This window comes from Helicoverpa armigera, chromosome 25, assembly GCF_030705265.1.
Source record: "Helicoverpa armigera isolate CAAS_96S chromosome 25, ASM3070526v1, whole genome shotgun sequence".
Taxonomy (NCBI): domain Eukaryota; kingdom Metazoa; phylum Arthropoda; class Insecta; order Lepidoptera; family Noctuidae; genus Helicoverpa; species Helicoverpa armigera.
The window spans coordinates 7,599,043-7,617,192 of NC_087144.1; the positions used below are offsets into that span (position 1 = coordinate 7,599,043).

The 18,150-nt window shown below is 35.2% G+C and overlaps 2 protein-coding genes across 2 annotated transcripts; one reads left to right on the top strand and one right to left on the bottom strand.

Annotated features, from left to right (window-relative positions):
• Positions 1-1,528: 1,528 nt before the first annotated feature.
• On the bottom strand, positions 1,529-10,653 carry LOC110381155 (isoleucine--tRNA ligase, mitochondrial). The gene is made up of 12 exons (XM_064041445.1): positions 10,398-10,653; positions 10,134-10,256; positions 9,534-9,904; positions 8,934-9,047; positions 8,387-8,580; positions 7,840-8,006; positions 7,169-7,402; positions 5,103-5,269; positions 4,483-4,621; positions 3,520-3,674; positions 2,968-3,111; positions 1,529-2,456 (listed from the first exon to the last, which is right to left on the bottom strand). The coding sequence occupies exons 1-12, from the start codon at positions 10,590-10,592 to the stop codon at positions 1,598-1,600; spliced, it is 2,862 nt and encodes a 953-aa protein (XP_063897515.1). The 5' UTR covers positions 10,593-10,653; the 3' UTR covers positions 1,529-1,597.
• Positions 10,654-10,762: 109 nt separating this feature from the next.
• On the top strand, positions 10,763-17,727 carry LOC110381160 (protein LTV1 homolog). The gene is made up of 11 exons (XM_064041453.1): positions 10,763-10,914; positions 10,994-11,152; positions 11,676-11,795; positions 12,379-12,523; positions 12,872-12,985; positions 14,286-14,407; positions 14,815-14,964; positions 15,436-15,593; positions 16,292-16,439; positions 16,935-17,122; positions 17,506-17,727. The coding sequence occupies exons 1-11, from the start codon at positions 10,912-10,914 to the stop codon at positions 17,681-17,683; spliced, it is 1,485 nt and encodes a 494-aa protein (XP_063897523.1). The 5' UTR covers positions 10,763-10,911; the 3' UTR covers positions 17,684-17,727.
• Positions 17,728-18,150: the final 423 nt, after the last annotated feature.

Genomic DNA, 18,150 nt, shown 5'->3' on the forward strand with positions numbered 1-18,150 from the left:
AATATAAGGTGAATGTCACTGACTACCGATAAAAAAGTTGTGACTATGCTAGAATAAGCTAGTGATGTATTATTCGATTAAACCACAGTTGAACCGTATTTCTAAAATATTACAGAAAAATCGTTTTACTAAAGAGACCTCCAACCGAAAGTAAATATACATACTTATACCTTGGTTTTACATATTTCACGAAAACAGGTGAGCCATCCTTGTGTGTGTGTTAAAGTACATGCAAATTGTATGACTCGGCGCCTCAGACAGTACCTACTGAGCGCTGCCGAGCTTATACATGCAAAGACAATGTGCATGTACATTCACACACCAAGATTATTTATTTATTTATTTATTTATTCGACTTACACGGCTTTAGCAGCCAATTACATAAATCGTAAACTTAAATTTAAAATGAAAAAAAAAGAACTAAAAAATACAGTTAACTAAAGTATAAAATAATATTAAAAAATAAAATAAAATGAAAATAAAGTAAAAAAAACACGTTAGTAACGAATAATAAAATTAGAAATTGTTTTCACAAAACTTTAGGCATACTCTCATTATATGGACAAATTTATCTTCAAATATATCGCAGTCCGGGTTGGCTTCAACGAATTTGTTGATCGTATTCAACAAATTCGAGATTATGAGAATATTACACCAACAAGGTGGACAGACGACCTTATAAAGGTCGCCGGAAGACGCTGGATGCAGGTCGCCTCCAACAGGTATCAGTGGAGATCTAAGAGGGAGGCCTATGTTCAGCAGTGGACGTCCTATGGCTGAGATGATGATGATGATTTACACACACAAGTAAGGCTCACCCGCTTTTATAAGATACGAAAATGTACTGAAATAAACTGTTGTTTATTTGTTAAAACCACGTCACGTTTAATTCCCAATGTAAATAACAGGCATAGAATAAAGCATTTCACTAGAATTTTGTGGACGCATAAATACGATGCAAATCTGATTAGTGGACGTTTCAGCCGAATAGTTCAGGAATAATTGGCTCGGTCCGGTTTGATCCGGATTAAACTAGTCGCCGGAACGTTTTGTATGTAGGTTTGTAGCCTTTTGTAGGCTGGGGGAATTTATGCAAGTCATGTATTTTGGGGAATTGCGTTTACATGTTATTTTTGGAGTTAATCCTTTATTGACGTCATCATCAGCTTGATATATGTGTTATAAAACTATGCAATGTTTAAATTACGACTCCATAGGTAAATATAGTGAAGAAGTCAATTAGCTGGGACTGGGAGTCCGGGACTGTTCCAATGAGTGACCGCGGTCCTGGAAAACAAAAGGCTAAGAAGAGAAGTGAACTTGTGTGGCTTTTAGACAGTACCTATGCTTCTTACTGCTGCACCCACAGTGATATTATACCGATACTTCATAACGATTCTCAGACACAAAAAAATATACCTACGTCGACTAATTTGGATTTAATGTAAAAAATGAAATTATTTACATTCTCATTTTTAAGTCATTTATTAGTTATCTACATGTTTTTTTATTATAACAAAAGAGAATAAATAACATCATTACCTACTGTACTTTTTTAACTTAACAAATATTCTACAGCTAAGCAAAATAATAATATTTATAAACCTTCTAACACTTTATCACATCTAGTACATTTATCACTATCATCAATAACATTATATTTTCTACACCGCAAACACTGGCCATTTTTACTCTGTGCCAATTCAATATGAGCATCTTTCCCGCCATTTTTACCTGTCAAAGTGACAGATGACAGCTCCAAAATCTCACATAGAACACTGTCATTTATTCCGTCTGACTTATTTAAAACATTTAACTTATCATACAAATCAGAATTTAATATAATATTAGCTTCGAACTTTTTCAAATTTTCATTTTTAGCTAACACACATATTTCTCTCTTCAAATCCAAAATGGCGTCCATTAGCGACGTATCAACATCGATAGATTTCAAAACCGGTAACTTTTCGGTGAAAAAGAACGGTTTTGAGTACAACGGGTGGTGTTGCCATACTTCTTCTATCAAATGGGGTAAAATGGGTCCTAAAGCTTTGCTTAGAGAGACTAGAATTGTGTGAACTACCAACTGGGCTGACAATCTTTCTTCAGAATCTTTTAGAGAGCAGTACAATCTATCTTTTATACAATGGCAGTACAAACCGGATATTTTATTACTTATAAAATGCAGTATACTTTGAGCTACATGATTGTACCTAAAATTATTATAACTATCGTTTATTTGATTAACAAAATCTTCGGTTTCCTTGACCATGTAGCTGTCGAAATAATTTAAGGTTGGGTTTCTTGTGAAATCGGTTTTTTGTAGGTCAGTTATGACTCCTAGTAGGTATTTCATAATGTTTCTTATACGTATGAGTTCGCTTTGACAGTCGTCTAAGAGTTTTTTACTGATTATTATTTGGGAATGCTGAGTTGAATGGCTTGCTACCCACCATCTGAAAATAAAAGTTTAATGCATTATATTTTAGAGTTGGTAATACTAGACAGTACTGGTGTTGCCATAAGAATATTTACTTCCAATTTAGAAGACAAAATATTTTTGTTTATTAATATATTGAGTTAAGTGATTCGTCAACATTCTCTTAGTGGCAAAATGGTCAAAATTACATGAAGCATTATTTTGGCTGTTTTACCAATTCCTATGAACTTATAAAGACAGAACGTGGTCATTCAATCGTAATATGTTCGACCTTTTCCTCGTCATAACTAAATGCGAAAACATGTAATTGGTTAATAGTTGGATAATTTGTTGTTTATGTTAGCTGGTAATACTGTATTTTCCGATTATAATAAAACTAGGGACCCACCCCTGCTACGCAATGGTAAGAGTATTTCTCCACTATTTAATGGATGTTATAATACATACCTCTATAAACCTTCAAAAAAAGTAAGAATGAGTTCTGATCATTACCCTATTAAATAATATCATATATAAGCAAGACTTACCTAAGAGTATCAACACCATAAGCCGGCTGGTTATTCTTATCCTTAGCCCCATGTATGATAGTGAGCGGATCTATCACGTTGCCTATAGACTTGGACATCTTTCGCTTCTTGTCGTCTACTACGAAGCCGTGGACGAATATAGACCTAGGAAGAGGATAGACAGGGTTAATTTGACATTTTGGTAGAAAAAGTTTGGGAGGATATTGTGTTTTAATTAAAGAGAGGAATTCTAGGTAAGTAAAGAAAAATGAGATTTAATATTTGTCAAGTTTTTAAACTAAAATATAATGTTTTGTTATCTAAAATAAACAGAATGTTTATGTTAATTTTCGTCAACGGTGTACCACGGTTCCCAGTAGTTTTGAATCATTAGTGAAATGCTAAAATATTCGTTTTGAAGAAAATGTGTAAAAACATGTGGAAACTAAAATGTCACAAATATACAAATACATAAACCTTTAGCAATTTAATGTTCACCGTAGTTAAGGATTTTGATTAATTATCGTTATACATATAAAAATATATAAATCAACAATAAATTCCCAAACTCACTTATAAGGTGCTTTCCCAGTCAAAGCGACAGAAGTTAGTAAAGAAGCCTGGAACCATCCCGTGAGCTGATCAACGCCTTCAGAGTACAGTTGTGCCGTCCGACCGTCTAACGTGCTCCACGATAGACCGGAGTCTAGCCAGATGTCCATTATATCCTGGGGAGAAATAGTGGTTTATTAATGAAATGAAATCGTTGTTGGACATTAAATCACTTTTACACGTCATTTTTAAGAACGCTGAGGTCGGCATTTCCTAATGACTGATCCCTGAGAAGAAACGCCGAAACAAACTCAAGGGTCATAGTCTCTTTTAAAGTCCAAACATGTTATAAATCAAATAATATTATGTGTGAGTGTCACCATGTACGCGGTCTGGAATGGCCTTTTGAGGAAAGAGCCACATCAATGAGAACTAGTGGAAGGAATACTGGTTTATTTATGGGCAACTGGCAACTAGGGCTCTTGGCAAATAACTTTGCCGGTCTGAAGTTAGTTGCTGGTGGTTGTGGATTAGTGAACAACACTATTGCGCATGTGAAAGGCTATAATATAAAATAAATAGTAATGGCTGACCTTCAGAGTACCTAAATGTTATTATACTTATAGAAACTAAAGATATAATTTATTATTAAAGATACCACAAGTGATCACATCATGTCAAAATACAGTGTATTTTAAAATATGTTGTTGCTTAAATTCTAAACATATATATCTTTTAGTGATAGGACCGCCTATTGTACTCGTTTACTACTTGTTTGTTATGTCCTTCTGTTTGTTATTAGTGTACAATAAAGAATATTCTATCTATTTTTTTTAATAACATACCAATCGATATAAACAAATTAAACATTTGTATAAAACAAATGTATATCGAGTAAGGTATATCTATGAGCTTTAATAGCCTGATAAGAAAGGTTTGAATAAAGATAAATCTATTCTTCCGCTATGCAAACAATAAACTTACATTTCCTTTAGTAATTTCCTTGCTATCTAGTTTCTGTTCCTTGATGACGTCATCAGGCAACAGTTCAGTGACGTCACAAGTCCACCACACGTCGGCACCGCGCGACTCTATTAGAGAGCATAGCTTGTCTATGATACGTCTGAAATAAAAATATGTACATTTCTATATTATTTACAAACAGAAAAAAGTACACCACAGTAACAACAGCACTCTAGAAAATATGTATTTTAATGCGCTTTTGAATATATATTTGTTATTAACCACCGGAATATTTAAAAAACCGGCTTTATTGCCAAATCTCTAGAAACCGCATCCATAAAATAATTTCTCTATTATGTTTTATATTTTTTTTCATCATTTTGCGCATATCTACAAAAATCAAAATATCTAATTCAAAAATCATTTATTCAAACTTTGCTACATAACATTACTTTTTGAACGTCAAAAATTTAAAAGACGGCCCCCAGAACGCCCAGTCTTCACCAATTTCTGTGTGTTTTTGCTGGGAAGAAGAAGTAGCACAACATACTCCCCAGCAACACATATCTTTAAAAGCCGCATTCAACATTTTTTTGTTCATTTTACATATTTACATATAACAAAAAAGTATATTCACTTACTCATCCACCAAAACTTGATCCCCCTTATAAAGCGCGGGTATCGGCACTCCCCAGGCGCGTTGTCGCGAGATGCACCAGTACGGACGCTTATCAAGCTGAGCGCGGAACCCCACGCGGGACTGAGAGCTGCTGGACGGGGGGAGGATCTCCACTTGTTCTAGAGCTGCCTAGAAGGGCAAAGTTGGTTTGAGAAAAGTTGAAAGTTGGATTGAGAAAAGTTGAAAGTTGGATTGAAAAAAGAAGAAAAGTTAAATTCAGAAAACTTGTAAGATGTATTGAGAAAAGTTGAAAGTTGGGTTGAGGTAAGTTGAACAACTGCAATCGAGTATTTGGAAAGTTATATTGGGTATATCTGAAACATTTAGTTAATGAGATTTGTCTCTCTTATAAAGCGCGGGTATCGGCACTCCCCAGGCGCGTTGTCGCGAGATGCACCAGTACGGACGCTTGTCCAACTGAGCACGGAACCCCACGCGGGACTGCGAGCTGCTAGACGGGGGGAGGATCTCCACTTCCTCTAGAGCAGTGGTTCTTAACCTTTTTGACATGAGGGACCACTTTACTAAAGTTTGTCTTGCCGGGGACCACCTCATCGGTTTACCTAAATTAGCACTGATTTTTTTATTATGTATCAAAAAAAATATCTGAATTTTTGGGTCAGTTCTACTCAAAGCTAAACGCATGTCGGTAGTTGTGTGCAAATGCAACTGAAGAAAAACTTGCCTATGTAGTTTCCAATGCGCGAGCGAAGCGAGCGCGAAATTTTTATTGGACTTAAACCAAATATTAGGTACGTAAAATGTAGCCCAAACGTACTTAACTTTTTGTTTGTTGACAAATGCAAAAACAAGGGCATATAGTTTCTGAATTCGCGAGCGAAGCGAGCGCGAAAATTTATCGGACTTAAACCAAATATTACGTAAAATTTAGCCCAAACGTACTTAACTTTTTGTTTGTTGACAAATGCCAAAATATGTATATAGTTTCTGAACACGCGAGCGTAGCGAGCGCGAAATTTTTATCGGCCTTCAACCAAATATTACGTAAAATTTAGCCCAAACGTACTTAACTTTTTGTTTGTTGACAAATGCAAAGGTAAGGGCATACGGTTTCTGAATACGCGAGCGAAGCGAGCGTGAAATTTTAATTATTTTTTAAGACTCAAAACCAAAATTACGTAAAATGTAGCCCAAACATACATTTTCATGAATGGGGGGACTAGGTACGACACACCCGATATATGTACGTCCATGTGAAAACCCCCGCTCGCAATTACAAGTCGATAAAAATTAAGTTAGATAACGTATAGCAACGTCGTCAAAGCTAAGCTTCGCGGACCACTTGGAATGCCTCCAGGGACCACCAGTGGTCCGCGGACCACCGGTTAAGAACCACTGCTCTAGAGCTGCCTAGAAGGGGAAGTTGTATTGAGAAAAGTTGAAAGTTGTATTGAAAAAAGTTGAAAGTTGGACTTGGAAAAGTTGAACAGTGGTATTGGAGTAATTCGAGGTTTATATTGGGAAGCACTGAATCATTTAGTTAATGAGAGTTGTCTTTCTTATAAAGTGCGGGTATTGGCACTCCCCAGGCGCGTTGTCGCGAGATGCACCAGTACGGACGCTTGTCAAGCTGAGCGCGAAAACCCACGCGGGACTGAGAGCTGCTAGACGGGGGGAGGATCTCCACTTGTTCTAGAGCTGCCTAGAAGGGGAAGTTGTATTGAGAAAAGTTGAAAGTTGGATTGAGGAAAGTTGAAAGTTGGATTGAGGAAAATTGAAAGTTGGAGAATTGGATTGGGTAAGTTAAAAGTTGACTTGGGGAAAATTTGAACAGTTGGATTGAGAAAAGTTGAAAGTTGGATTGGGTAATGCCGAAAAGTTTTTTAAGGATAGTGTTGGACACTTATACATGTACAGCAAAAAAATTATTGAGTGATGAAGTTGTAACATTCAGTTGATGAGCGAGAAAGTGGCAAAATTCGAAAGTAAGTTAGAAGTGTTTCAAAATTGAAAGGATAATCATACAACACAAATATAAGTGCACCATAATACTCTTCTAAATCTTACCAGCGCCTTTTCTTTCAGCGCCGCCGTATCAATAAACCACTGCTGGCTTGCTCTTATAATAACCGGCTTCTTAGTTCTCCAATCCAAAGGGTAAGAGTGGACATACACTCCTGAATGTATCACATCATCGGCTAGACGAGAGATAATGGTATCCTGACCTTCAGTGAGGACATACTGGCCGTTCAGGTCAGGGTCTAAGTTGGTGTAGCGGCCTGATTCGTCGACTTTACATTGCTGTGTGAAAAAAGAAGGAAGAATTATGTATTATCTATCTAAAATATTTAGAGCTTTATGGTTACATGTAAGGTGATGTTAGATAAAGAATTATATAAAAAGAGTTCGGAAATCACAAATAAACTAAAGCATTTATCTTAAAATAGGTCGAAAAGGTCAATTGTCAGTTTTAAATTAGCAGAACTACATAATAAACTCTTACTTCAAAAAAATATCGAACAGCTGTGGTTTAGGTAAAAATTAATATTCCATAGTTATGTCAAGTAAATAAAAACACTTTAGCTAGATTGTTAATTACTTGATTTCGAGTTTTGACTCCTACTAAATAAACTCAGTAAATATTTATCATAGAAAAAAAATAAGAAAAATACAAAACAAAGAAAAAATCCACATTTTCAAAATATTTTCCTACAAAAAATATATAGCAAGAAACTAACCACAGTCATATTATTCTTCAGCGCTACAAGAAAGTCTTCGGGGCCGTGCGCGGGCGCAGTGTGTACTAAACCCGTGCCTTTCACTTCCGTCACGTGATCCCCTTCCAGGAAGGGAAGCATTTCATTCACTAACTTATTGTAGTAGGTCGTACCTTTGAAACTGGTGCCTGAAAAGAAAAAAATATTGCTAAATGATAGAGGTGAAAAAATATTACAAAATGTTCTGGAAATATATGGAATTTTCTCCTTCTGGATACAAAAAAAATTACACATATTTTTGCACTTAGACGTAATTTTTTATATTACTCATTACTAGCTGATCACCCGGGTCCTATGGGAACTTTCTCGTATTCGAATAAAAAGTAGCCTTTAGCCTTCTTAATAAATTGGCTATTTAACACCGAAATTATTTTTCAAATTGATAACCATTCTTGAGATTTACGTGTTAAAAAAAAACAGACTTTTTCAGCTTTATAATATTGGTATTGACACCCAACCACATCTCCTCAAAAATATATTAGTATTTTCTAAAATTGTTGACACATACCATCAAACTCAGCCACAATCTTCAACTCTTCCTGCAGCAGTTCTCCCAAAGCCTTCACCAGTCCTGTAGCTACCACCATCAGACCACGCCCTGAGGAGACGATGCTGTACCGCATCTGAGGGTTGTAGCATATCGCGCGGTTGGCTACTAACGTCCAAGGCGTGGTCGTCCAGATTACTGCTGAGATATTTTGCCTGGAAGTATTTTGATTGAAATTTAGCTGATGCGATTTGAGCCAGATCTTGAAGGAACTACTTTCGGCGGCCGAGTAAAAATAGCCTGAATTTTATTGTGATGTATAAGCTACATTACTACTGGATAACATCAGTATCCGTTCAGCAGTTTATAAAACACTCACAAACTTTCATCTTTGTAACATTTGTGTGATGTGAATCCTTATGTCCTTCCTAGCAATATGCACAATGTAAAGGTGACTTAGTTTGTTTATGATTTCATGCTAAAACCTGACCTGAAAACTGATGAGCTTGGACACTGAGATATGAAGGTATATCTCTCAGTAAATGCAGTAATTAATAAATTAACATACCCTTTGACTGCATCCTTTATTACAGTTGGTATATTCTGCAGAGGGAATGTGACATACACTTCTTTGCTTTTGTATTGTGGATCATACTCCAACTCAGCTTCAGCTAGTGCTGTTCTGAAAAGTGAATGTAAAATCAGTAACATCTTTGTATGATGATAATGATGGTCTATCATGATTTATAGATTCATGAAATGAAAGTATTAGCTTTAGCAATTGTGTACTTGTCTTAAAATGGTTAAAATGCATTTAATACATCTATCAAGATGTGACCTTGAAAAACTATAAAAACAGCAGTGGTTGATGTGACAAAGATAAATTTAGTAACCAGAAATCAATTTGCAGAAATCCATGAATTTAAATGTTAGGAAAGATATTTATTTATTGACAAGGAGAGTCAGGAATCATGGACAAATAGAAACACGTGCTTTATCTGAAGCATTACTTAAGTTTCAGTTGTACCTACTTTAATATTTTTTTAAAGATTTTGGTTTACGAAAGTGTCACACAGACAGAAAAATGTTTTTACGTTTTAGCAGTCTTTAAAATTGAATGGAATTTTAATATTCAACATTTATGTAGTAATAAAAAAAGTCAACTCACTTTGAAGAAGGTGACCAATAAACTGGTTTCAAAGCCCGAAATATCAATCCAGACTTATACATCTTATAGAACTGTTTCAACTGATTCTGTACATATTCCTTTTTTAACGTTAAATAGCATTGTTTGTCCCAATCTGCCATTACGCCCCATTTCTTGAAAGCTTCCTTTTGTCTTTCGACCGTTTCTAATGCAAATGTTCTGGCAATCTCTCTTATATGTACCGGGTCTGATATTTGGTTGGTTTTTGCTGTTTTTTTGGCCTTTTGTAGAGCTTTTAGCTCTATGGGTAGACCGTGACAGTCCCAGCCGGGGACGTAGTGGACTCGGTTCCCTTGTAATACTTGGCTTCTGTTGTTTATGTCTTTAATTATCTGGAAAAGTGTAAAGCATTTTATAAAATGGGAGAATTAATTAATTTTAGTTTTACAAAGCTAAATAAAGGGAGCTGTTATTGTTCCAATCAATGGTAAAGAACAATTGAAAAGGAGCTCGCTTGAAGATGCCTTTATGTGACACTTATACAAATGACTAGAATTCCTAGACTTGGTTCTGATTTCTTTTAAAATTATCAGAAAAAGGTTTAAAATATAGTTTATGTACCTTGTTAACAGCATGTCCCATGTGTAAATCTCCATTGGCATAAGGTGGGCCATCATGTAGTACAAACTCTGGCCCTTTTAAGTTTTTCCTTTGCCAGTTATACAGCTCAGCAAATTGTGCAGCCTGAAAAACAAAACAGCTTTTAAGTTGAGTAAAAATATATTAAAATTACACGTCATTTAGTATTTTTATTGGCTTTATAGATTGCAGGGCAGTTGTAAGGATAACTAAACTGTTTATTAAGAGGCTTTTATTTTACTTTACCTTTTGTATTTCCTCTTTTATTGCGTTACTTGATCGAGCTGGGAATTTGGTCTTTGGAGAAAGAATGGTATGAGAATATGTCTTGGTTTTTGGCGCAGTTGTACTTTTCACACGTATGCAAGTCGCACATGTCCATTTTGATACGATTCTTTTGTATTTATTGTAAAAAATGTTTGAATTTTTCGCTAAATACATTTTTTAGGTTACTTTGTTATGACAGCTGCATAGACATTTGGTTTTATGATGTTGGCTAGCCTGGCACTCTACCAAATTTTAATTGTCTATGCTTAGTAGGCTTGTTCATATTAAGTAGCAATTTGTCAATACAAACTAACACTGCACAAAACATTTCGTTCAGAAAATCCATGACTGAATGACTATTTCTACCCACGTGTTTCTAAACGTAAAAACATTCTCTTTGACGTACGCCTTTTCAAAACAACACATGTTTTGCGCGTATTTATTATTTAATTCCTCTAATATTACCCTGAACATTTAATTAACGTGCTTCAAAATGGTAAAGTATTACATTACTTTCATCCATATTAATATCTCTTAAGCTGTTTTTGTTATTTTAACGCCTAACCTAATTTCAGCCGAAGACAAAAAAGAAATTCATAGATCGTAAGAAAGCAGTGACTTTCAACCTGGTACATCGTTCACAAAGGGATCCTCTGGCCGCTGATGAGACTGCCCCGCAAAGAGTATTGGTTCCCGTGAGTGCTAATATACCACAGAAGAAGGAAAAAGATCCAGTGAGTACATGCTGTATTTTGGTACAAAACTAGTGTTGTAAATTGTCTGAGAACCTTCTTTTTATCATGTTATTGTATAGCATCTTAAGGTTTCGTTCAGACTCGAAAGGAAATGCTGTAATAAACAAATTAAAACTCAATATTTACTCAGAACTATACAGGCCCTTATTTTTGTTTTTTTTCCATCATTTATAGGTGCTTTACTTGCAACACATGTATGGTTACATTCATAGGTTGGTTTACTGCAGTATTTCCTTTGCAAGCCCCTGGCAAACCTTCATGATGTTTAATCTTCTATATAAATAAAAATTAATTGTTGTTTGTTAGTCTGATTAAAACTCGAGAACGGCTTGGCCGATTGAGCTCATTTTGGTTTTAAAAATTAAATGTTTGTAGAAGTCCAGGGAAGGTTTAAACGGTACGAAGTTCGAGGCATCAGCTAGGTGAAAATAATTTGGGATAGATTAATTGAAACTCACTTAGAGTTTGGCATGGTTATTAATGTATTATCCTTAATTTACAGGACCTAACTCCAGAGCAGAGAAGAGAGGAACAGATCAAGTATGGCATCTACTTCGATGATGACTACAACTACTTGCAACATCTCAAGGATTCACGAGAAGTCACTCTTGTTGTGCAGCCGGTAAGATATATACTAACAATATATATTTATCCAATTATCTAAAGTTGGTTATTGTTATTTCAAATACATAAAAACTTTAACATATAAACTTACTACTGGTACCTTGTGTTTTATCAAAAATATGTATTGTTTGCTAATGTAGTAAAAATTACATATTACTGGAATTAATGATACGGATATCTGTTAGTGGGAGCTTCTTCCCACCCCAGAGAGTAACACAAAATAGAATCCACAATAATATTTATTTAGGAGAAAATTATAAATACATTTTCATGAAAGCACAATGACATGACACAACACAGACAACCCATTTTTATATTATTCTTTTTAAGTACTCCAAATTCAAAATTGGTTAATAGGCCAGTAGGCCGACAAGTAGTAAGAATTGAAACTTTAACAATATCATCTACTATCCCTGATCAGGGCCATATAGCTTGCAGAAGGTTTTTCCATGCCCTATGATTTTGCTTGAGCATCAATTTCAAGTAACACATTAATTAATTAAGTATTGAATATAAGTTTCTCTTACATACTACAACTACAACAAAAAAGTTACATGTTAAAAACTTTTTACACCTTCCAGAAACCCATTCACAAACGTAAAGAGAAAACCGCAGCTACCGAGGAAGGAACAATTCTGGTGACAGAAGTGCTGAACTTACCCAGCTCAGTGTTCGCTTCAGAAGTTGAAGAAGATGTTGGTTTACTGAACAAAGCTGCCCCGCAAGGTATTTACATAAACATCATCTATCATTTGATAATTACAATATTTCTCCACCACCTAAAGGTAGACTGGGAGAAAACAACTTAGGTGTTAAGTCCACCAATGTATAAAATGTTCAAAAGGTATTATATAAATTAAAAATATAATAAATTTTCTATCAGGGTCTAACTTGAGAAAAAACTCAAGGGTATTATTTACTACTTGCTGTAGCTCGCGCCTTTGCCCGCTTCCTAAGGGAACTTCTTCCCGTGCCTAGATTAAATGTAGCCTTTGTTACTCTGGGATAGTGTAGTTTGCAACCAGTGGAAGAATTTTTCAATTCAGTCATTATGTATATTTTTTTTATTGCTAGGTCTATGCCTGGATTTGGATCCTGAAGTGGTAGCTGCCTTGGATGATGACTTCGACTTTGATGACCCTGAGAATGAGCTGGAGGACAACTTCATTGATCTTGCTATGGCTGACGGTAAGTAAAGATGTTGAAATATACTTTTTTAGAACATTATTTTATTTATTTTTATTTATTTATTTAAATCAGGCATCAAGGCCCATAGCAAACACTATACATAAATATTATAACATTAAAAATAATATACTAATACATATTTTATATAAACAACTTAAAAACTAATTATCCCTCATCCATTGCCGTACAATTTCAGCGTAAGCCATAAGCGTTAGCTTAATAAAATTTTGTTATTATGGTGAAAGCAATAATTTTTTTTATTAATACATACCTATACTCCATTTAAAATAACATTAGAAAGGAGATTGGGCAAGAATGTATGAAGTTTGGTCCAAATGTCCACCATGAACAAGACCTATATAATTAAATAGTCCACTTAATTTAGAGTAACTTTTACTAAGAAAGTAAAAAAAAAACAATACCAAAAAAAAGTTATAGCCAAAAATTTATTCTTAATTTTCGGTAGTTTTTGTATGTTATCATTATTATTTTTTATTTTATTCCACTTCCATTTCCGCACTTTATCTACAACTAAGATGAGTAAGACACATTTGCATATAAACAACCCATATTTTTTGTCCGATGGATGTACGAATCACTAACCAATTGAGGCGCCAGAAGTGCTTGAATATACTCAGCGGTGCCTGGATCTAAGAAAGTTCGATGTAACTGGTGGTGTCTTCTCTCTAATAATGAACAATTCATTTTTGTCAGAAGTACGAAAATCGAACATCACGAAAAGTAATTGAGTAAATTAAATTGAAAAAATCTATAAAATGTTTTATTTGATTTTGCTATAACTTTTTTCTGGCATTATTTTTTTTTTTACTTTCATAACAAAAAATGTTCTATATTTAACGGGCTATCTAGCCATATAGGTCTCGTTCGTGGTGGACATTTGGACCGGAATCGCCCATTGTCCTTTAAGTAAACCTTTTTTACTGTTTGTTCAACCGATTTTGACTTCTATTCCGTAGACAAAAGAACGGAATTGAAAGCAAAATAGTGGTTACAATACCAAGTATTTACTGCAGCCGCCATTAATCATACTACTAACGCAATAGAAGTCAAAATCGGTTGAACAAACAGTAAAAAAGGTTTACTTAAATTTCTAATGTTATTTTAAATGGAGTATACTTACGTTTTGAGAGATTGAGTTTCTATTATTATTCATAACTTTTTACAGGGAATTTGTATTCTTGTGTCATAGGTTTACAATTTAATTTTTTTGAGGCCTCATTTTGAATGACAAATGAAACACAAATAAATATAACTTTTCATAAAAACTTTAACTTCACAGGTGGTGAGGGATCTGGTGATGAAGACTATGAGGATGAGGAAGACGGTGACAGCATGTCAGACGACGGTAATTCTGACAAGGCGTTCGCGTCTGACCTCGATTCTGATGATGATAGTGATTCGGTGAGTTTTGATTTGATTATTAGACGATATCTGGCTACACTATAATGCCCAAATGGGCTGATTGTTGTACTATACAATATACAGTATATTTTTATACCTAACATCTGCAATCAACACAATAAAGATTACTTTACATAGCATCATAAGAATCTTAATTAATTCAGTCCGTCATCAAACAAAATAAATATAATGTTAGATATGTAATAAATTAGAGAAAGTAATATTAGTCTTACAAAAAAATAGGCCCTAATATCTCCCGTAAGAATTCGACTACTCAGCCAAATTAAACGAATAAAATATTATGTTAGAACCTGTGAGCTAAAATATTGTTTTTCTAGTATCCATTTACAATTTTTACTAGAAAAAAAGGTTTATAAATTCTAAATCTTCCTCATCTTCTGTACCAGGGCGACAGAGCTACACGTGGTGTTCGCATGCCGAATTGGGACGCGCGTGACAAAGATGATACCAAGTCGCGATTCTCTCAGTACTCCATGTCTTCAAGTGTCATGAGGCGCAACCAGGGTTTGACACTACTGGATAACCGGTTTGAAAAGGTAAGTGGATAAAATGAGTTGGGGTAATGGGTAAATTCCATTATAAGAAGGGTAAAATGCGTTATGGGAAAGGTAAATTCCATTATTGGGTTATTCGCCACGGAACGTGTAAATTCTGAAAAACAGAGATGATACCAAGTCAAAATTCTATCAGTAATCCTTGTCTTCAAATGTCATGAGACGCAACCAGGGTTTGACACTTCTGGGTAAATTCTATTATAAGAAGGTTAAATTTAGTTATCGGAAGGCGGTAAATTTCGTTATTGTGGCTATATTCTACAGGTAAATTCCGTTATGGTAAGGATAAAATTCGCCATAGTAAAGTCCTTGAGCATAATGACAAAATTAAAATCTTTAAACATTAGTCATAAAATTGTAAAATTTCAGTAATATTTCCCTAAAATGTTACCCAGGCATTTTTTTATACAATACCTATCTCTTTACTGATATTTTACTATTCTCTTTCAACAGATGTTTGCCGAATACGACGACACAGAAGTAGGAGCTCTGGACCTGGAAGAGATCGAGGGTTTCATGCCGGAGACACATGACATGCTGCTGCAGGCTGCTGAACATTTCGAGGAGTCGCAGCGACGATACCAGCTCGATAAGGAGAGGGAGATCGCTAGGTGAGGAGTACTCTCTTTTACTTTACTTCTTGCCAGGCAGGACAAAATGGCAAAGTATATTTGGAAGGTACAACGATGAGCATTTACGCTGTCGATAGACTAGTTTCCTAAAAAATAATAATTAGTCCGTCTTGTAGATTGTCCAAAATTAAGCGATACGTATTTTTTCTTTTTTAAATTGGATCAGAACTTATTAAGATTTAGCGTATTAAAGTTGAGTGTGACATAACAAAGTGCTACAATTTTCAGGACTCTGTGACGTAAAAGGCCCCCACTCCTAATTTTTGAAGCGTTGTATCTTCTTCATTTTATGTTTAATAGAAAATACGTATTCGATATTTTTTGATTATCTAAAAAGCGGACTAAATATTATTTCATTATTTCGACCCTGGACACTACCCTATTGCTGGGAACAAACCTTTTCTCGCCAAGATTACGGATTTCAAACGTCCTCCACTTTAAGACAGTTGTGTTTCGAAGATTCATTTTTAAATCAATACTTAATATAACTGAAATGTTTTATTATTTGCCTGAATTCGAACTCATTAATTCTTGAAAATGCATCTATCGCAAGAAAATCCCGACCGTCACTGTTTAAAATATGATATTGCCGGGTAAAATTTGGGAAGAAAATTTAAAATTACCTCTGTCTTTTCAAGTTGAACATCTCATAATATATACTCTTGTAACTTCAACAGACTGAACCGCCTTCAAGAAATCGCAGAGGAATCTGAAGATGACCTGGTCACGGTGGACGCAGACCCGAAAGAGAAGTGGGACTGTGAGACCATACTGTCTACCTACTCTAATATATACAACCATCCTAAACTTATTGAGGAGCCTAAGGTAAGTTATTAATACCACACTAAATTGCTGTTCAATATAACAGCCTTACTACAAAAACGTAAACATCTGTTGAATCCCGGACTAAAAGAAGTGTGGCTGCAAAACGGACCTTTTTTCAACGTCATAATCTGATTTTTTTAGACAAGTGTTCAACAGACGTTTAAAAGAGTTTGTGGTATGACTGTAAATGTCTCATAATATTTGTAATAAGCTGCTGTAAAAGTATCTCTCTTTGAACTGTGGTCCATAGGGTCATATTATATCTACCTTAAAAATATAACATCTGTATTACATACGGAATGCTAAAATGTAAATGCTATATTGAGTACTAAGTAAATGCAGAAAAATCTTGAATTATCGTAAAAGTTCGACATCTTCGACTTTGTAACATCGAAAACAAGATTACGAGAACGAGATTTACTATAAAAACCTTCATATTTTATAGGACGGTTTTTAAACTTAGAAAATATATGTATGTACGTTTATCTTCCTCAGAAACCTCAAAAAATCCAGCTGAACGCTCGAGGCATACCCAAGGACGTTCTCGGCAAAGACAATAAGCTGACAGTCAAATCTCTCGCCAAGTTCAACGCTATGCAAGACGAGGCCTCCAGTGACGACGATGAAGACGGCAGAACTAATGCCGAAACTGTGCTGTCTACGCTCAGCGTGCTTTCTATACGGTAAGATAATATAATCATCGGCAAGGATATTGAGCCCTGACCTTCACCTGCGCAGAAGTGATTTATTGGTTTATTGCCTTAAGTGTACAGTGCGCAAAGCGATCCCCACTCTTCCGATGAGAGCTCATTATTCGTGCCGATAACTATATATTGCTTTTTTTCTGATGCAAAATCATCAAATGACCCCTCCCGCTGTGGGTTAGCAGCGGTGAGGGAGTGTCAGACTCTTACTGACTAAAAACCCTCGTGTTCCGTCGTAGGCCTTTTATGTACCAGGGCCGCGGTAACTCTTTCGAACAATCCCGCAGCCCCGGCAGGCCTAATCACTGCAGGGCCCCGAAGTCCGTTTTTAGCTAAGTTTAACTTGTCATGTCTTTTTACAGGCCTAAAGACGAATCCCCGGAAGAGAAGAAAGAAAGGAAACGCCTTCTCAAAGAGTATCGGAAAGAGAGAAGAATTGAGAAGAAGGCCAACAGAGAAGCTTTCAAGGAAGAGAAGAAACGCCAAGAGAAGATTATGATGAACAACAGAAATAATGTTCAGGGCAACAGGATATTGTAATTATGTATAAAAAGTAGGAATAAATGTATGTTATTGTATAAAAATTGACATTTTATTTAAATACTAGTCGTTTTCCCGCGGTTTTACTCGCATCCCGTGGTAACTACTGCCCGTACCGGGATAAAATATAGCCTATGTTACTCGTGGATAATGTAGCTTACGAATGGTGAAAGAATTTTTAAAAACGGTCCAGTAGTTTTTGAGCATATTCATTACAACCAAACAAAGTTTTCATCTTTATAATATTAGTACATTTTACAATATATTTTTTATATTTACCGATTTCCAGCGGTTTCACCCGCGTCTTGAGGGAACTTCTACCGGTATAGCTTTCCAAATGTGAAAGAATTTTTCAAATTGGTTCAGTAGTTTCGTAGCCTTTAGGGTACAAACAAACAAAAAATGTTTCTAGTTTATTAGTAAAGATGCTGCCTCTGGCATAATTTGGGAAAATTTTAGGCAGAAAA

Bases quoted from the DNA above. Each gene is read 5' to 3' on its own strand.
- LOC110381155 (XM_064041445.1), bottom strand. From the start codon at position 10,592: ATGTATTTAGCGAAAAATTCAAACATTTTTTACAATAAATACAAAAGA. The intron at 9,048-9,533 runs GTGAGTTGACTT...TTCACTTTTCAG, and splicing joins TATTGGTCACCTTCTTCAAA to AACAGCACTAGCTGAAGCTG. The intron at 3,675-4,482 runs GTAAGTTTATTG...ATTTCTCCCCAG, and splicing joins AGGAAATTACTAAAGGAAAT to GATATAATGGACATCTGGCT.
- LOC110381160 (XM_064041453.1), top strand. The intron at 12,524-12,871 runs GTATTTACATAA...TTTTATTGCTAG, and splicing joins GAACAAAGCTGCCCCGCAAG to GTCTATGCCTGGATTTGGAT. The intron at 16,440-16,934 runs GTAAGTTATTAA...TATCTTCCTCAG, and splicing joins AACTTATTGAGGAGCCTAAG to AAACCTCAAAAAATCCAGCT.